Source organism: Brachycentrus maculatus, unplaced genomic scaffold, assembly GCF_059751285.1.
Source record: "Brachycentrus maculatus isolate JH-2025_06_01 unplaced genomic scaffold, ASM5975128v1 h1tg000175l, whole genome shotgun sequence".
In the NCBI taxonomy this organism is placed as follows: domain Eukaryota; kingdom Metazoa; phylum Arthropoda; class Insecta; order Trichoptera; family Brachycentridae; genus Brachycentrus; species Brachycentrus maculatus.
The window spans coordinates 1,509,875-1,528,687 of NW_028280927.1; the positions used below are offsets into that span (position 1 = coordinate 1,509,875).

Consider the following 18,813-nt stretch of genomic DNA (forward strand, 5'->3'; position numbering starts at 1 on the left):
CATTTGAATACAATACATGTTTTGGTTGTTATCACTATAAACAATATTATCAGACCAAGGAATATATACTAGAAAGATCAGACATTTCTAGTAAGGTGCACTAGATAGATACTTTAAATAATAAAAAAATGAGAGAAACGTAATTCTCAATTATTGGCAACACTATACAAATTCAAATTAGACTTGTACATTCTCGTTACTTTTAAGTACTCGGACTCGTTCGTTACTTTCGAATAAAAAGTACTAGCTCCTCAGGAACCCTTCGCCGAAAACGCGAAAAGTTATCTTCTGCCGAAAAAAAGTCTCTTGAAAATTTTGGCATGGTGAATGATTTAAAAAAAAACCTTCGCTACTAAAACATTGGCTTTGGAATTTTGTTTGAAAAATCGCACCGGGGACGTTAACCAGACGACCAAAAATTAAAAATTATAAGCTGATTTATTCACCGAATTCTAAACCTAATTGAATTTTTATGTTTTTTTAAAAATCAAATCCATGATACGTGTAGTCATGGTTTTTTTTATGAAAGGTGGCGGAATGGCGTTCCGGCACCTTTTTGCACGGATATGTTTTTTTAAACTTACTAAATCCATTAGACGAAACAATGGTTGTGCTTACGTAATAGAATCTGTATTTATTTAATTCGTCAAAATGATAAAATATGGTATTGTAATGAATAGCAAAATACATATCTTTTAGTTAAAAGCTTGGAATGAAGTGAGTTCCGGGACCTTTTTTGTTAATAAAAAAAACCCTGCGTGTAGTAACGAATCACGGATATTATTTACAAGCTCCAATCCGATACCCGAAATACCCGATAACCGAAAAAAGAACGATTACTCGTATCCGGTTTCGAGTAACGAATAGTTATTGAACACCTCAAATTCAAATTTCAAACCGTTTCAACCGTCTTACTGACTTTTGTTTGGATCTGCGCTGTTTTTATCGGGTCTTGTGCGTGTTTATGCTTGTTTATTGAAAATAAACCAATTAATTTTATATTTGTCGCAAATGAAAAACATTGAAGTTATTTATAAACATTAGAGTTATGTGCATTTTTATTTAATATTACCGAAGAATATACTGCTCAAGTTAGTAAACATGGATTCGATGAGTAAATTGCCCAAGATAAGACAAGTTTGGCAGCCGGCTAAAAGCAATTTATTGCGAAGTATTCCCGGCATCGGATTATCAAAAGAATCTCTACCTGTGATGAAGAAGCCTCAAACGAATTTAAGAAGAAGTAAATCGTTTTCGGAGTTACAAATGGGACCCGCGCGACGACCGATATCCGATAGAAACGGTTTGGTGTTGCATCCTCTCCTTCCGAAGCCCGACGCTATCAGATCAAATTTCGTAGCCCACAATAAAGAGAACAAGCCGTTCGTGAAGAATTCCATCGGAGGCAAGCGTCCCGGGGCTCCCGTTAACTCGGCTATAGCCGCGAAACAACCTAAAAATGGAAATATCTTGCCAAATACTCAAGCTTCTACCGCGACTAAACCGATTACTAAGAAGATAGCGCCTTACGATTACAAGGCTCGCTTCAACGATTTGCTGGAGAAGCATAAACCGATGAAGGCCGAGTACTTGGAGCTGAAGAGGACGCACGACACCATCTCGGAGGAATTGTTGGAGATGAGAGCTCAATGGGAAAGCTACGCGACGACTTTGGAGGAATTTAAGGTCAACGCCGAAGCCGACCGAAGTAAGATCATGCAGTTGTCTGGACAGAAAGACGAGTTGCAACAGAAATACGATACTGTAGTGAAAGATAATGAATCCTTGAATGATAGGCTTAGTCAAATTACTTCTGAATTGTACGAGACGAAGAGGACGCTTGAAGAAACAACTAGGAAACTTGACCAAAGTGAAGATACTAATCGCCAACACGAAGAGGTATTTATTAACTTTCTACTGTATGTCGTATTAAAAACTAGTCTATCCTTCGCCTCTCATGATTATTGATTATACCCCTTCTATGAAGTCTAATAAATTACCATCAAATCATGCATACAATGGTAATAGTATCAAAGATTAATTTTACTGGCTAGAAATCGGGGACCTGAGAACTTTATTACCATTTTTAAACTATCATTTTTAATTGAAATATTTCACTTCGCACTTTGAGGAATGCTATATATATAGGTGTGATCGTTTTTAGAAAAAATTGAAAAAAAAGTGGATTTATTTAGAGCTTGGTACTTGTATTTATAAAAATATGTGTATTATATGTTAATGATCAAGATCGATAACACTGCGTTTATACGATGCAGTGCCCTATGCACCATTGGGGTGCGGATAAGGGTTTGAAGACAAAGAAGAAGAATTAATAACAAAATAAAATAAAATTCATAAGATGAAATTGCGAATGAATTTTAACGGGATATAATGTGTTATATGAATTATTATTTTGACCGAAGTAAGTTTTTTGTCTGATTTGTCCGCCTACGTAGTGTATGTAGTGGTTAGCACATTTGGCTACCATACTGGATGTCCTGGGTTCGATTTTCAGGGAGAGGGGGGGTAAAATTAAATGTGTTTTTTCACCCTAATATTTATTTAATATTACCCTGAAGCGCAGGACTGATCATCTTGTCTTCATATAATAATAGAGATAAAATGTCGGTAAACGAATTGATTAATTTCATATACATTTTTAATGAAAACTACATACGTTATTTTAAGATAGGTTATAAATAACAGTGTGTGTATATTTCAGCTTATCGCAAAGCAAGTGCAGGATGTTGAAGAACTGCAGGAATCCACCCAACGCCTCCATTGGGAGAGACGCAGCCTGCACAACAAATTACAAGATATGAAAGGTGACTACCAATCTCCTTAATTGTAACATTGATGCTGTATCCCAATTTCAAAACTGGCCGTCTATTGTATTTACAGGAAATTAAAGTTACCAAACTATTGACACAATAATTAATTTAATTCATTTATTTATTTGGGAATTGTACAGAAATAGTTCATCAATCAATTCACTAACATAAATGAGTTACACAAAATATGTACAGTAAACCCCCCCTATAACGTTGAGATAGGTACCGCATTATCGGAGGGAATTTTATATGAGGTTAATTTTTTTAAATTGTATTTTAATTTTATTGACACATTTCCGTCTTTTCCGTGTTGGTTAATTTTTTATAATTTATTTCTTTAATTAGCGTATGTTACACTAATATAAACTATTTTTTACACTTAATTAACATCATATATATATAAACATATATATTTACATCTTATTACAGTTAACAAACATTTATTATTAAATTGTCTTCATTCTTCATACATTCAGGCATCTCATCATACATTTTCAAACTCTTATACATTAAACAATTTTGTGACTCGGTTTTTTCAACAATGGCAGTCTTATTCTATCCTTATTTCGAGTAATATGTTCATGAAAATTTTTGTTTAACGCTATTTTATTCTTAAAATATTTGGGTAATTTATTGTTTAAAAATTTATATATAAAGATCAGCATATTTAATTTTAGTCTCTTTTTTTATAGATAACCAGTTAGTTCTTCTAAATGTATAATTCAATTGAAAACATTAACCCCATATACGATATGCCAGCATATTTGAATACTATCTGCACTAGATTGTTAAGAGATTATTGTCTGGTTGCAGGCAACATAAGAGTCATATGCCGGGTGCGACCGGCGCTGGCGGCCGGCAAGGCCGTGGCGGCACTCAACTTCCCCGACGCGTGCACCATCGAGCTGGAACGCTGCGAGCCGGGCGCACACCGGAGACTCGCCAAGCACGACTTCAAGGTAAGGAAAACACCAGCAACTCACTCGTAATGTCAAGTTGGCACCGCAATCTTATTAACCCTCGACTGTATTGAGATTCGGCAAAGTCAAAAATCAAAATGCAAGCAAATTTATTCTTCTTCTAAATCCTTATCCAGACCCAATGGTGCATAGGGCTCTGCATGGTATTGATAGTTGCTTACATGAAGGCAAGGTGATCACTCCTACGGTTTTTTGCGCGGACCAAATTTTAGAGTATAAATTCACTAATATTTATTTTCACCCCCCCCTCCTGGAGATGGAACCCGGGACCTCTAGCATGGTAGCTGAATAGCTGACCATTATATCGCAGAGGCGGACAAATAAAGCAAAATATTTATTGTAAAATGCTGTTTGATCTTGTAATGCTGTATTTGCATTACTTTTCACTACTGATGTTTTGAGAGACTGATACGGGTGCAGCTCGTTGACTGTTTCTTGCAGCTATAAATAGGAAAAGAGTCATCATAGTAGTATTCTAACTTCTGAAGGATTGTACAAGTCTGAAACCTTCAACACATTGCTGTCAGGTGGTTTTTTCACCAACCCCGACCCTAATTAGTATACTGATTAGGGTCGTATACTAATCACTGGTAACCGCAAACCCAATTCCAATCTCTACATTGTTTTTTTTGGCATCTATCGCGCTCTATTAAAATCAAGCAAATAGAATGCTTATAAGCGTCCCTCGCTCCTTACCAACAGTATGTAAAAGATGCTTCTAAGCGTTTCCCGCAAACAATGTGTGATGTCTGCGTGATTAGGCATATTGAAGAAATAGCTTGATTGTATTTGTATTTTTTTTCGCTAAAAATAACTGCAGGTGGTTTGTTCGACCAAAGATAATGTACAGATGGTTTTCCAAATCTTTGGGCAGTATAGATGTGATTATACTTGCCGTTACTTTTAAAGTAAGTAGTTTCAGATGAGCATCACAAGCATTTGTGTGCATTGCAGTTGTTCGCAGTGTGTTTGCTGTCGGATTTTATTGAAATGGAATATGAATTGTGGCACGCACGGAGTGCATGAAGACATCTACTAATAGCAATAGCTGAGCGCCACTTGTTTCTGTGGATTTGCGGCTTTGCTCAACTGAATGTAAATTAACCGTGTGATTTCTCGGTCCAGTTTGATCGAGTGTTTGGTCCCTCCAGCAGCCAGGAGGATGTGTGGGAAGAGGTATCGTGTCTGGTGCAGAGTGCTCTGGATGGATACAATGTCTGCATATTTGCTTACGGACAGACTGGTTCAGGTAAAATACATTTTAAAATATACTTTAATACCCAGCGCGAGCGTGGCTCGGGTATGGAGGTTGTATTGCATTTGACGAGCCCGAGTATAACTTGGGTAAATCGTATTCCGACTCAAAGTCGAAGTCAAATATTGACCCATTATCGACTAACCCGAGCGGTGTTCGGACAAACTTGTTTCGACTTTAAGTTTTTGTTTGTTTCGACTTTTTTTGTTTCTTGCCAAAATTCGTCAGTGAAGTGGTTAAAGTTCAACAATTCTGTCTTAATATTCTAGTTTTTATACAATGCACCCTGTAATTTTTTTCACTTATAATATCAATGGATAAATATCACGATGTGTGATTATTGGCTGATAAATTAATATGAAAAATCACAAGACTATCGGTGACATTCTTATTGAAATCTGTAGAGAACTAGGGAGATATGAAGGTTTAAACTTTAGGTATTTGAATAAAACGAAAAATGTGCATTCGCATACGTCATCAAATTTCCCTCATCAAACGTTTTATGACGGCATATGGTTTATTGTCAAATAGCATTGTTAATTTCTTATTCGACGTGTTTTCATTATAGATACATGAAAGGCATTTTGGAGTCACAATATCTGTATACATATGTACATAGTATACTAACCAATATTAATTTCAGTCAGTTAATATGATATATCGCTCACTCCTTTCAACAACGTCATACATATTTTTAAAAAACTTGATTTTTCAGGAGATCGTTTTTAAAGTTTAAGAATATAATGAAATGTATTAAAAATAAATATCAAGCCACTTATTGAACTTTTTACTGTGCAACAGATCTTTTTAGGTAAAACCTGAATGTTTTTTCTCCATTTGAAAAATATTTAGTTTATTAAAAATAAAAAACAATACCTTTTCTTCAAAATGCAAAAACAACACTTTATGCCCTGTAGCGGGTAAATATTAAGCTAAAAATATGCCGCCTTTGGTGGGATATAGTACATTTTCTGGGCATTCCAAAAACATGCACAACTGAAAATTTACGATTTTTGATATATGACGTTGTTGAAAGGAGTGAGCGATGTGACGTTTAAAACATTAAATATTAAAAATTTTAAATATAAAAAATAACAATGAAATAATTCAAATTAATTCAATGATTTTCTTAGTGGAAGTTTCGTGGAAGCTTAGTTTCTTGAATAAGTATAATCGCGATCAAATGACAAGATAATACTTTATACTACCACCATATTTAAATTGCAACAGCAGTTAAACTACCTTGTATAAAGTACATACATATAAAACAACAACTACGAGATGATAAAACTAAGTTTTTTGATTTTCTTAGTGGATGTTCATTACAACTTAAATAAGAATATATATGATTAATTGATAAGTTAGCAACTGAATCCACTAATTTATTAAAACTGGATCAGTACTTCAAGTAAAACAACAAATGACCACATCATTTGATTCATGTTATTTAAAAAAAAACTTAATTGTTGTATTATCGTTAACATATTTATGTAGGTGGATACTAAATATCGTTAATAATGAGATACATGTCCCTAAAATATGCCACTTTTGCTGGGAAATAGTACATTTTCTGAGCATTCTGAAAACATGCACAACTGAAAATTGACAATATTTGATATATGATGTTGTTGAACGGAGTGAGCAATATGTGAAGCCAATTAAATTATATTAAAAACAAGATAATTGCCATCATGTCTTTTATTTATTAATCATACAAGCCATAGTGATATAACACCCTCCTTATTATTCATCGTTCACTTTATGTAATACCACTTAAAATTGGTATTACACAAAGTGAATGATTAATGATAAGGAGAGTGTTGTATTGCCATACCATAAAGTTAACAATGCTTTTGATATACGAAATACATACTGATATAATTTCATGCTACAATGTCTGGAGTTGCCTTGATGCAGTAGATAATTATAATATCTGAAATTTAGGTAAGACGTACACAATGGAGGGAACGGGACAATCTCCCGGTGTCATACCGCGCAGTTGCACGATGCTCTTTGAATCCATCAAGCAGCTCTCCAAATCAGGGTAAGTTGTTCACGGAGACTATTTCAGCCATTCATATCAACCCATCTTGCCAAATGCAAAATGTTAAAAATTAAATCTAAAAGATATTGAGAGAAGAGTGGATGCAGGGAATAGAATAAATGGTGCTTTGATCAGTGATTGGAAGTAAATAAGACGGTTCACAACGGAGTGCTGGTACCGACACTGATTTATGGAAGCGAAACATGGAAATTGCAAAGGAACGATGAAAGCAGAGTGAACGCTGTTGAAATGCGCTTCCTCAAACGAATGTGTGGAAAATCGTTGTATGACAATTAAAATCGGAGATATAAGAAAAGAATGTGCGGCTGAACTAGGGATAATTTAAAAGTTAAAGAAAAGTTTTTTTTAAGGTGGTATGGACACATGGAGCGAATGGATAACAAGAGAATGACTAAGAAAGTATATTTAGCAAATGTGAGCGGGAGAACAGAACGACGGCGGGCAAAAAAGACTCGGCACGATCAGATCAATCAGAACCATAAATCTGGTGGTGTCAAAACTCTGCGTAATCGGAGGGAATGTATGACTAGATGTATGGATGTAAAAAAAGCGAGGATCGTATCTCAGGACAGAAGAGTGTGGCATTCCATCCTCTTTGCCTACCCCTGCGGAGAAACGGCATGATAGTTCGGCTGTCCAAACTTAAAACACAGTCAAGGACATTTTTTTTGTAGTACGTTTTTTTTGCATTTTTGGACTAAGTAGAATCTACTTAGTCCAAAAATGCAAAAAAAAACATACTACAAAAAAATGTCCCTTACTGTGTTTTGAGTTTGGACAGCCGAGTAGTAGTAGTATGAAAGTTAGCCTTTATATAGCTCATGATGGTTGTCTGATGGTTGCCATCAGAACTGAATAAGTAGTAATATGCGGATGGGACTTGCAGGTGGGACTACACGGTGCACGCCTCCTTCCTGGAGATCTACAACGAGCAGCTGTTTGACTTGCTGCAGCCGTCTCGGGACCCTCGGGACCTCGACATCCGCATGCTGGACGCCAAGGGATCTGATGTCTACGTCACCAACTTGACAGAGCAGGTATGTAACAGGCTATTATGTTAAAGAGAATTTTCTTAGTGGTGGTGTATGATGGCATTTACACGAGGTTAGTCATGACGCCATGCCACCAAGATATTCTAATGACAAAATTATCACTATTAATACATTTGACATTTAATTTTAGAACTCCGTTTTAACTAATTTATTAAATATTAAAATCAAACACTGATTTAAAGAGTCTACTAAATTGATTATTGTACATATTATTAAATATACACACAAAAATAAAATTTGAGACGATTGTTTCCCCTTGTTATGGCATTTTCAAACTAATGTGACATTATGCTACGTATGTTTTTTATGTTATAAATGATAAAAATTGTAATGTATTATACATAAAAGAAAATAAATAAATAAATGAGTAAATAATCCTGGAATGTCCAAGTGGATGGAGCGAGGTTGTCTGCCGTACCCGGCTCTTATTCTCGTTGGTGTGATTCCTTCAGGAGGTGCGGAGCGCCGAGGAGCTGCTGAGGCTGGCGGCACGGGCGCAGGCCCACCGGCAGACGGCCGCCACAGCGGGCAACGAGCGCTCGTCGCGCTCGCACTCGGTGGCGCGCGTGCGCCTGCTGGGGCGGCACGTGGCGCGCGACCTCCTGCTAGGCGCTCGCCTGTGCCTCGTGGACCTGGCGGGCAGCGAGAGCGCCAAGCTCACGCAGCGTCTCAAGGAGACCAAGAACATCAACCGAAGCCTCTCCGAGCTAGGCCAGGTGAGTGTACCCCCCACGTATTTATTTAATTTATTTAAATAAAAATGTAAAAGTAATTTTTTCTATAAAATATTTATTAACCTGTTAACCGCGGAGTTCACTTTTCATTTAACCTGTTAACCGGGTGGTCCGCTGTCCAATTACGCAACTTGTAACGGGTGCGAATATTGATTAACTCCGTGTCTTAAATTCACGTCGAGACATGTCGGCTGTCCAAATTCAAAACACAGTAAGGGACATTTTTTTGTAGTATGTTTTTTTTTTGCATTTTTGGATTAAGTAGAATCTACTTAGTCAAAAAATGCAAAAAAACGTACAACAAAAAAAATGTCCCTTACTGTGTTTTGAGTTTGGACAGCCGATGTATGGATGACTAATACCTTTGTTGTTCGATAAATATACGTCCATAATTATAATAATATAATAAACATATATTTCAAGGACGTATTCATATATCCTTCCTGTACCCGATATTGTTTGTGTTGGACGTATTTATGCGTCCCGCTCGGTTAACAGGTTAAGCAACATACAATGGGGGCGAACTCTTTTACTAGGACGTGTCGGTACATCACGCCCGGTGGACGTTAATTTCATATATTTTATTTATGCTTAAAATAAATGACTTTAAAATATGTATTTTTTCATTTATTTATACATAAATCACAAAGGAAAATACAAAATTACAAACAAATAGAAAAGAATTCATGTCGAGACATGTATGGATGACTAATTACCTTTGTTATTGGAAAACAAAGGCCCGTCCATTCCAGGGCGTAACATATTCATATCGCTAACTCCTTTCAAGAACGTCATAAATCAAAAAACTTGATTTTTCAGTAGAACGTTTTTAAAGTTTAAAAATATAATACAATGTATTAAAAATAAATATCGAGCCACTTATTGAACTTTTTACTGTGCAACAGATTTTTTTAGGTAAAACCAAAAGGTTTTTCTCCATTTAAAATAATATTTAGTATATTTAAAAAAATAACTAAACAATACCTTTTCTTCAAAATGCAAAAACAACACTTTCTGCCCTGTAGCGGGTAAATATTAAGTTAAAAATATGCTTCTTTTGCTGGCATTTAGTACATTATCTGGGCATTCCGAAAACATGCACAACTGAAAATTGACGATTTTCGATTTGTGACGTTCTTGAAAGGAGTGAGCGATACGTCTTACACGTACCTGATATTGTTAACGTTTGACATATTTTTACGTCCCGCCCGGTTAACAGGTTAACCAACAATACTTATTTTGTTAAAATAAATTCATTTTCATTTTATATTATAATATTTAAAAATTAAATAGTTGCATAGGGCACTGCTCGCTCGCAAACAAAGTCACATCCTTGGAGGACCTCTACTGGACTCCGAGAAGGTGAAGCTCCTACCACCAAGACCGGGAGTTACATGACTCACGTAGGTCTTGGCAGTGAGTTGTAATACAGAGGGAGGTCACATGGACCTAATATGGTCGCAGCGACATAAGGGATGCAAAAAAAATAGGGCACTGCATTGTTTATACAATACAGTGCCCTATGCACCATCAGGTGCGGATAAGGGTTTGAAGAAGAATGAAGAAGACAATTAGTAATTCACACCCTATTAGTGAGTATATGAGGTTGTGTGTCTGTGCGCAGGTGATCCTAGCCCTGCAGCAGAAGCAGGAACACGTGCCCTTCCGGAACAGCAAGCTGACCCGCCTGCTGGAGCCCCAGCTGGGCGGCGCGGCCAAGGCGCTGCTGGTGGCCGCCGCCGCGCCCTACGAGGAGTGCGCCCACGAGAGCCTCAGCACACTGCGCTTCGCCACGCAGGTCGGCCACTGCTCCACGGCGCAGGCGCGCCGCAACATTGCGCTGGCCGCCCCGGCCCCCGCCTCCTCCGCCTCATAGTCCACAGTCCATACTCCGATCTGCCTATAGTCCAGTTACTAGCACCTTACTTACTTACTCTGCCTCCGTAGTGTAATGATCAGCACGCTCAGCTACCATACTGGATTCCCAGGGGGGGGGGGGTCAAATAAATATTTATTCAATATTACCCTAGACTTGTACCTGAAGCAGCGAAGGCTGATCACTTTTCATAATTAAAATGTAACTTTGTTTTAAAATCACTATAAATATTTTATTATAACTTAATTATAATGTCTACCGGATTCGAAGCTAACCGCTTCTTTATCAAGACTGATTAATACTAAGTATTAATCATTCTTGATAAAGAAGCGGTTAGCTTCGAAACCGGTAGACATTATAATTAAGTTATAATAAAATATTTATAGTGATTTTAAAACAATGTTACATTTCAATTATAAAATGGAAAATCACAAAGTTAGTGCTTCAAATATAAATTATGATCACTTTTCCTTTGAACAAGAAGAGTTACTTACTTCAGCCTTCTTTTGTTCCGCATTGAACAAAGGCCTCCCTCTTGGACTTCCGCAGTTCTCTGTTGGACGCGACTCTTCCAGTGCAGGCCCGCCACTATTTTAATGTCATTGGACCGTCTTGCCTGAGACCTACCCACGCTTCTGCATGTCATTCTAGACCTCCAGTCGAGAACCTTTTTTATCCACCTAACCTCAGACATACGTGCCACATTACCTGTCCAGTTCCACTTTAGTTACGCGATTCTTTGACACACATCTGTTACCTTGGTCTTTTCCCTTATCCAAACATTCGTTTTTCGATCCCTAAGGGATATGTTGAGCGCCCTTTACTAGTACCTGATACATTGCTATTACCAACTACGTTTGTCCAAGTAAGCAGGTGTGAATGGATGACAAAGCTGTAGTTCGCGCACACCAAAATATACTAATTTGTGCAACATTTTTGCGTAAGTAAGACGGTGTTTGTGGACTAACTCTTATAGATATCTCAATTAAAACTCACTTTTTTTGTTGTTTTTGTTTTGAAGTGAATATGAATGTCTAAGCATTTACAGAGCTTACAATTTTTCATCGGCTGGTTTAAGCGATTACTTTATGCTTTAATATCTTACTCTACCACTCTACCCATTATTAAAATGTATTTACTCTGATTTTTACACCCCGAAATATAAATATTAATGGAACCATTCACACACAAGTTTAATGTGCCATCTGTTGAATTTTTCTATGAAATGATATGCAAATATCAATGTATTGACATTCTCACCTAAAACTTATTAAACTTAACTCTTGTTAAATGCCTAAAAATAATTTTTATTTTTTTTGTACTTATTTTTTACTTTTGTTGAAAAATGATGAGTGCCTATTTTTTCGAAAACTATCGCAAAATGATTGATAAAAAAGTATATTTACTAGCAGGAGCTATGCAGGGTGGAATTGTAGAATAGCTAGCGAATCGCCATAAAATCCTATTTGCCAATTTCACGGATTCGGTGTAACATACATATTTATGAAATTTTAAAATTTGGTGACTTTTGAGTTTTACCGCCAATGACACATACATTCATAAAGAGCCTTTTATAAGTGAATATAATACTCTATTCCATCTAAAAATTAAACAAATGCAAACAAACACTCCCTTATTTTGTAAATTCATATTTTGGGCTTTGGATGAAATAGGATTTAGATTTGTATATAGATTTTTGTATCATAAGTGACCATGAATTTAATTTTAATTTTAATCTAATTTTATAAATTTAATGTTTTTCTTTTTCATTTTAAATAAACACTAATAAATGTATTTTTTTAATACTATTATCTCTGATATCTCCGTTATTTTCCTGTTTGTCCCATATCCTTATCCAATATTGTTTTTTATTAAAAACCACAATTATAAAAAAAATAGCAGTATGTATACCATTATGGTAGAATGCAAAAACCCAAAAATTTATCTCAATATTTTATTTATTTAAACTTCACGTACAGAAAATAAATAAGTACATTGGCGGGCTTATTGCTAAAAAGCAATATCTTCCAAACAACCCATATCATCGCTACCCACATATATATACTTGCTCTTGCTGTACTTTGGGTTCTGTATACATAGTAGCATTCTGATTCCTGCGACATTATTTTCATTAATTTGAAAAAATATTTGAGTTTAGGCCTTTTCAATTTCTTGACTAACTTTTTCTTTATCATAAAAGTGTACAAGCATAATTTGGTATTCTTTTTCTGTTTAGTGATAATATATTTATAAGTACGTAATAATATATTAGAATTTTATTTTATTTAGCCCTACATATGTGCGTCAGCCAAGAATGTCAATACATTTCTATAGTTTTTAAGTAGCTTTGCACAAAGATGCGACAATTCTTTTGTCGACTGGTTGTATTATGATTTCTTAGACTTAAAATAATCTTAGATGATTTTGTATAAATTGTTTTTAGATCTTGACACAGTAAATTACCTGTATTATTAAAGTTTTATAAAAAAAATTGGTGTGATTATTTTTCCAACATTTCTTTTGTTTATATTATTTTTTGTATTAGTTTTTTCATTTAAAAAAAATTGCAATGCCTCACAAAAGTTATTTACATAGATGCAAGTTTATCAAGAAATATTGGCAATTCACGACTTTTCTGTTGCCTGATTAAGATGGCATTTGTTACTTTTTCTCGATTTTTCTTTTCAGCTAAGTTTTTGATACAATAAAACAACAGCTATATAGTTTTTTCCACTATATTTGATTTTCCACTTCATTTTTGTTTTATTTGATCAGTGACCAGGTTTTGTCATTACTGATATCAGGCTGGTGATGTCGATAACGACGAAACCCGGTCACTGGTCATATAAAAAAAATTAAAAAAGTATATACAGTGAAACCTCTATCGTTTTTAAAGGGACCTATTGAAATAAACTATGAATGCGGGATAAAGAAGTCAATACACAAGGAGATACGATCGAGTAAAGATACCGTCCTCCCAATCTGCATAACCATTAGTAGGTGGAAATTTCATGAATACAAGTTTTGGATGTTAATAAATGTATTTATTAAAAAAAAAATTCAAAGTTGAACAGAACCCAAAGATCTTCAGACCTCTTCTGCTGTATCCATCACACAAGATTTAGATAGTCTGTATTCCACACGTTGAAATATTGTCGTCGAATGTAACAAAATTCAGAAAATTAAAAAAAAAACACAAATTATATCAAATATGTAGCATAATTCAAACGATGAATGCGGTAAATGGTGGATAGAAACGATCGATACGATCTATTTTTGTATGAAATGAATTTGGGGTAGAAGAAATAAACGACTCATCCGGGAAAATGATTATTCGAGGAACGATAGATAGAGGTTTCACTGTACATAGTTGTTATATTATTATATAGAAAGCAGTTCCACCAAGAAATGTCAGTACAGAACTTAAATCTAATATGTTTTCGTTTAAATTATATTAAAAGCTAGAAATACTCAATATGCAACCAAATTTGCACACTACATGGCGTGATTAGCTTCAGTGATCAAATCCAAAAGCTGAATTAAGTAATGACCTTTTTTAAAGAAGTCGTTATTTAATTTGTCCTCATGCCTAGTTCCATGTGTATAAAACTCGAGATGTATGAATGTAGAAAAAAAATCTATTTAAACACCTTTGTTGTTTTGCAATTGAATTAGTTTTTATTATGAATGTCAAAATTTAAACACTTGGGTATGTTGTGGCTAGAGGGGGGGATGCAAAGTATTTCAATTAGATATTTCCTGTACCGGAAACTACTTACAAATGATATATATATACAGAGGCGTGCATTCCATATAGGCAGAAAAGCGGGTGTCTATCCTAACTTACCCGCATGACTTAAAAACGCAACCAGTACCTATCCTTCCTTACTAAGTAGTACCAGCTTACCTTACTACCTGCCTGTACAGCCTTCCCTAGTAAGTAGTACTAGCTTACCTTACTACCTACCTCTACTGCCTACCATAATTAATTCTCTGTGCACGCCACTGTACATATGAGTACACTTTACCAACATTCACAGATGAGTCCGTATAAAAACTACAGTCCATATGTATAGATAATGTATGGGGAATATAATAAAACATTTTTTCACGAATTTATACTTATATTTCAATAGTACAATGTATTTTAACATAGCGATTTCTTCCTAAGAAATAAGTCCGAAGTTAATACATAATTGTTTGTTTTATTTTATTTTTTAAATATACTTGTGTGACGTATATGAAGATTTAATTTATGATACATTACACATAAATGCTATTATTGCAAACATTTTAAATACTTGAAATGAGTCATATATCTGCAAAAGTGATCAACGTGATTTTGAAATAAAACCTTTTAAAATATTTCAAAATTAGGTTAATATTATGTAAATGTAGTGTCATATTTCGGTAGAAAAATAGGTTTTAAATTTGGATGTGGTTCAATTTATAAGTAAATGGGGAATAAAGATGGTTCCGCAAATTCCATCGCGTGACATTCATAGTACATTTGAAGAAAAAAACATTTTATTTTGTTTTGCAGTTCTAGAAATAAGTATCTTGCTCGATCGACATGTACAAAATTATCCAAATAATTGCTATTTCAGCAAGAAATTGTCGGTATAAATTTCATTCAATTAACAATAATCATCCAAATGTAAATTCAGAGGTATTGTTATCATTTTAATGTAATTTCATTCAAATATTGCCTTACAAACTTGAATAAAAAATATTTTCTAAATCGCGCCTCCAGTTTCGGTGAAAAACTTAGTTTTTGTTAGATGTCGAAAGATAAACTTTCTGAATAAATAAAAGTAAAATAAGGAAAAAAGTAAAATAAGGAATAAAATTTGCTATTTTACTTTTCTTTGAAAATGTGTTTGGAATACATTCGGCGAATATTTCTGATGTGTTCATTGTAGATTAATTTTGAACATAATTACACCCTCTTATTCATCCTCATTTTTTAAAATTGGTAGGATGAACAGGATCCTTCTGATTGTCTTTGATTTACTATAAAATAAAACTGCCTGCTGTAATATTTTACCAGCATCTAAATACTAAACAAGGACCCTGTGAATCGTTGCAGGATGATATGGCTGTATTTATTCATAAAACATGGTATAGAAAATATGTATATAAACATTGGTAGGCTTATTGCTATGAAGCATTTGTCTTCCAACCAACTAAGAAACTAATAAATCTAATTTTGAGTAATTTTTTAACACACTAAAGACGGGAAAGTTATTTCTACGCGTTTGGTTGATTGATGATTGAGGAAGGGAAGTGTATTTTTACCTTCTGCGCTGGCCTAATTTCAAAGTCAGAAAACAAGAAATTATTTAATGTTTTATATGACTATTATGTAGCAATCTCTTTGTTTACTTTACGTACACAATTATCAAATACCATCGCCAGCAATCCGCATGCGTAAAAAAAAAACACCCGTCCAAAATGTGTTAATACGAAATTAAATTAAATTTTTTTTTCATGGCTATGACTTTCTACTATACATGTGTATTATAAAGGGGTATTTTTTTTACCGATTTTGTATTTTTTGGATGTGACTACTGTTGCAGATATACGAATCAAAAAATACTACATACAATAAACTATTACTTTATTAGTATGATCAAGTTGGAAAGGTTACTGGTTTGAAGGTACGTGGCATGCATTCATGTAATATTATGGTTATATACACACACATATATATATATATATATATATATATATATATATATATATATATATATATATATATATATATATATATATATATATACATATATATATATATATATATATATATATATATATATATATATATATATATATATATATATATATATATATATATACATATTTATTTATTTATTTATTTTAATTATCTACTGTTAATATTTCACTAAGAGAAATGGGGTATTTTTCGATACGTCGAGTCAATTGAGGGTTTTAACAAATTATTTCATAAAAAAAATTTAAGTTATAATTTTGGTATAGAAGTTCCAATTAAAGAAATGCCCAAGTCCGTTACTGAGTATTCAGTGATGGTAGAATCGGTATAACCTTTTTTCAGTTGAGAGCAGATGCTCAATATGTTAAAAAAAATTGTGTCAAAAGTTTATTAATTTTCATTTCCCAATTTACAATTACTGTGAATACCCGAATCTCTTACGTCGAGGGTGTGTAATTAGAAATTTCTTTAATTTCACTTGACTAGTCAAAGTGCGAATGTAGAAACTAAATATTTCACAAATATCTGTTTGAAACTATGTTTTAAATTGACTAACCGATTGTGAGAATATTAGACCAACGTTTTTGCGATATTTGCAGTATTATCGGGTTTTTAATTTTTTTTATGGAATTTATTCACAATCTAAATAATAATACTTGTATAAATAAAATATCTTAAATGATCACATGTACATTGGTCAAAATATATCTGAGGGTATTGGCGAAAACATAATTTTTCAGTAACAGTTTTATTTTTAAATTTTTTAACTATTAACCTGTTAAATGATTTACTCCGTAACTTATGTCTGCCATTTATCGTTAACATGTACTTGTATAAATAAAAAAAAGTGTTATTTAGAATTGTAGCTTAACACATTGTTTGCGGGTAATGCGTAAAAGCATCTTTTACATACTGTCGGTAGAGAGTGGGAGACGCTTTGCTTACTTTTGGTATAGCGCGAGAGACACCAAAAAACATTGTCGTGATCAGAATTGGGTTAGTGGTTACTAGTGATTACTATACTGAGGGTCGGGCAGCAGACTGTCCGAGTATAATTATGGCCGGGGTTGATAAAAAAAGCCCACAAACAATGTGTTAATATGTTAATATTATTTTGGCATCAATCGATGGATTATTCTAGGATTTGTTTCTGACACCCTCAAGTCTGTTCATTGGTTCAACTGTATTTTCATATTATAATTCTCGTTTCACTATAACGATCATTTTGTGCGAACTGTGATGCGTCACATTTATTTCTAAAAAAAAAAAAATGTGATACGTAATACGATTATCACAGTATCAAATCCATTTGTTTTAAAAATACCACTTAGGTTTTTCGTAGATATGTAACCACGGAATCAATCTACTTTAATATTCTTATTTTTTTGGCAAAATTAGAACAATGGATTCTATATTTTTTTAATATTAAAAAAAAAATAGTTTGGAGGTGAAAGTTGAACATGGTTGCTTTTGCACAAAACCTCACGAAGTATGTATACTATGTTTATTTTTATTATTTAAATAAATTATGTTAATAAATGAATATTAACCTGTCTGGGAGTCATACATGGTCATCCAACCAAAACTTTCCTGAAAGGAGTATGGGCATACATGAACGCTGCGCTTATAACTAAAGCCAGTGACATTTATTTCTAAAATGGCACTTGTACTGCCATCTGTGGTTGTATTTTAACACTAAAACTGCACTTCAGATAATTTTTCTGTTTTACCCATTACATTTTACTTAAAACAAAGTTTGTGTGGATATAAATTAGTTAGTCTGTGTGTGGGATCATCATAATGACACAGTCAAAGAAAGCTCATGAAATAAAACATAAATAATTTTGAAATAAATCATGGCATATAAATTTTTTTTTGAAGAAAATATGTTGCTTATAGCATGATATTAAATTATAAAATGTTTAAATAAATAGAAAAAAACTCACTCCTTAGATGCAGTTTTGTCACCAGAAACTGACTCCCGGACAGGTTAAAAGGATCACAACTTGGATTGAAACCACCTTTGTAAAAATATTATACAGGTAACTATAATACTTAAAATGAGAATATGGCACAAACATACTAATATAAAAATTTCAAGAAGAAAAAATAAATGTTTAATATGGTAAGGGCAATAACAGTGTGAAGTTTTTTTTTTTTAAATAAAAAAATAAAAATTCCAAAAATGTTAATTAAAGACCATCATTAGTATGTTTATGCGCTAAAGCATCAATGTATTTATATAGAGAAGCATTTCTCAACCTTTTTAGTATCACAAACCTCTAA

The 18,813-nt window shown here is 33.8% G+C and overlaps 1 protein-coding gene across 1 annotated transcript; it reads left to right on the plus strand.

Annotated features, from left to right (window-relative positions):
* Nucleotides 1–898: 898 nt before the first annotated feature.
* LOC148308167 (protein claret segregational-like) lies at nt 899–11,071 on the plus strand. The gene is made up of 8 exons (XM_088262227.1): nt 899–1,899; nt 2,723–2,825; nt 3,645–3,790; nt 4,937–5,060; nt 7,011–7,110; nt 8,018–8,168; nt 8,636–8,899; nt 10,542–11,071. Exons 1-8 carry the CDS (start codon nt 1,102–1,104, stop codon nt 10,791–10,793), a joined length of 1,938 nt encoding a protein of 645 aa, XP_088118353.1. The 5' UTR covers nt 899–1,101; the 3' UTR covers nt 10,794–11,071.
* Nucleotides 11,072–18,813: the final 7,742 nt, after the last annotated feature.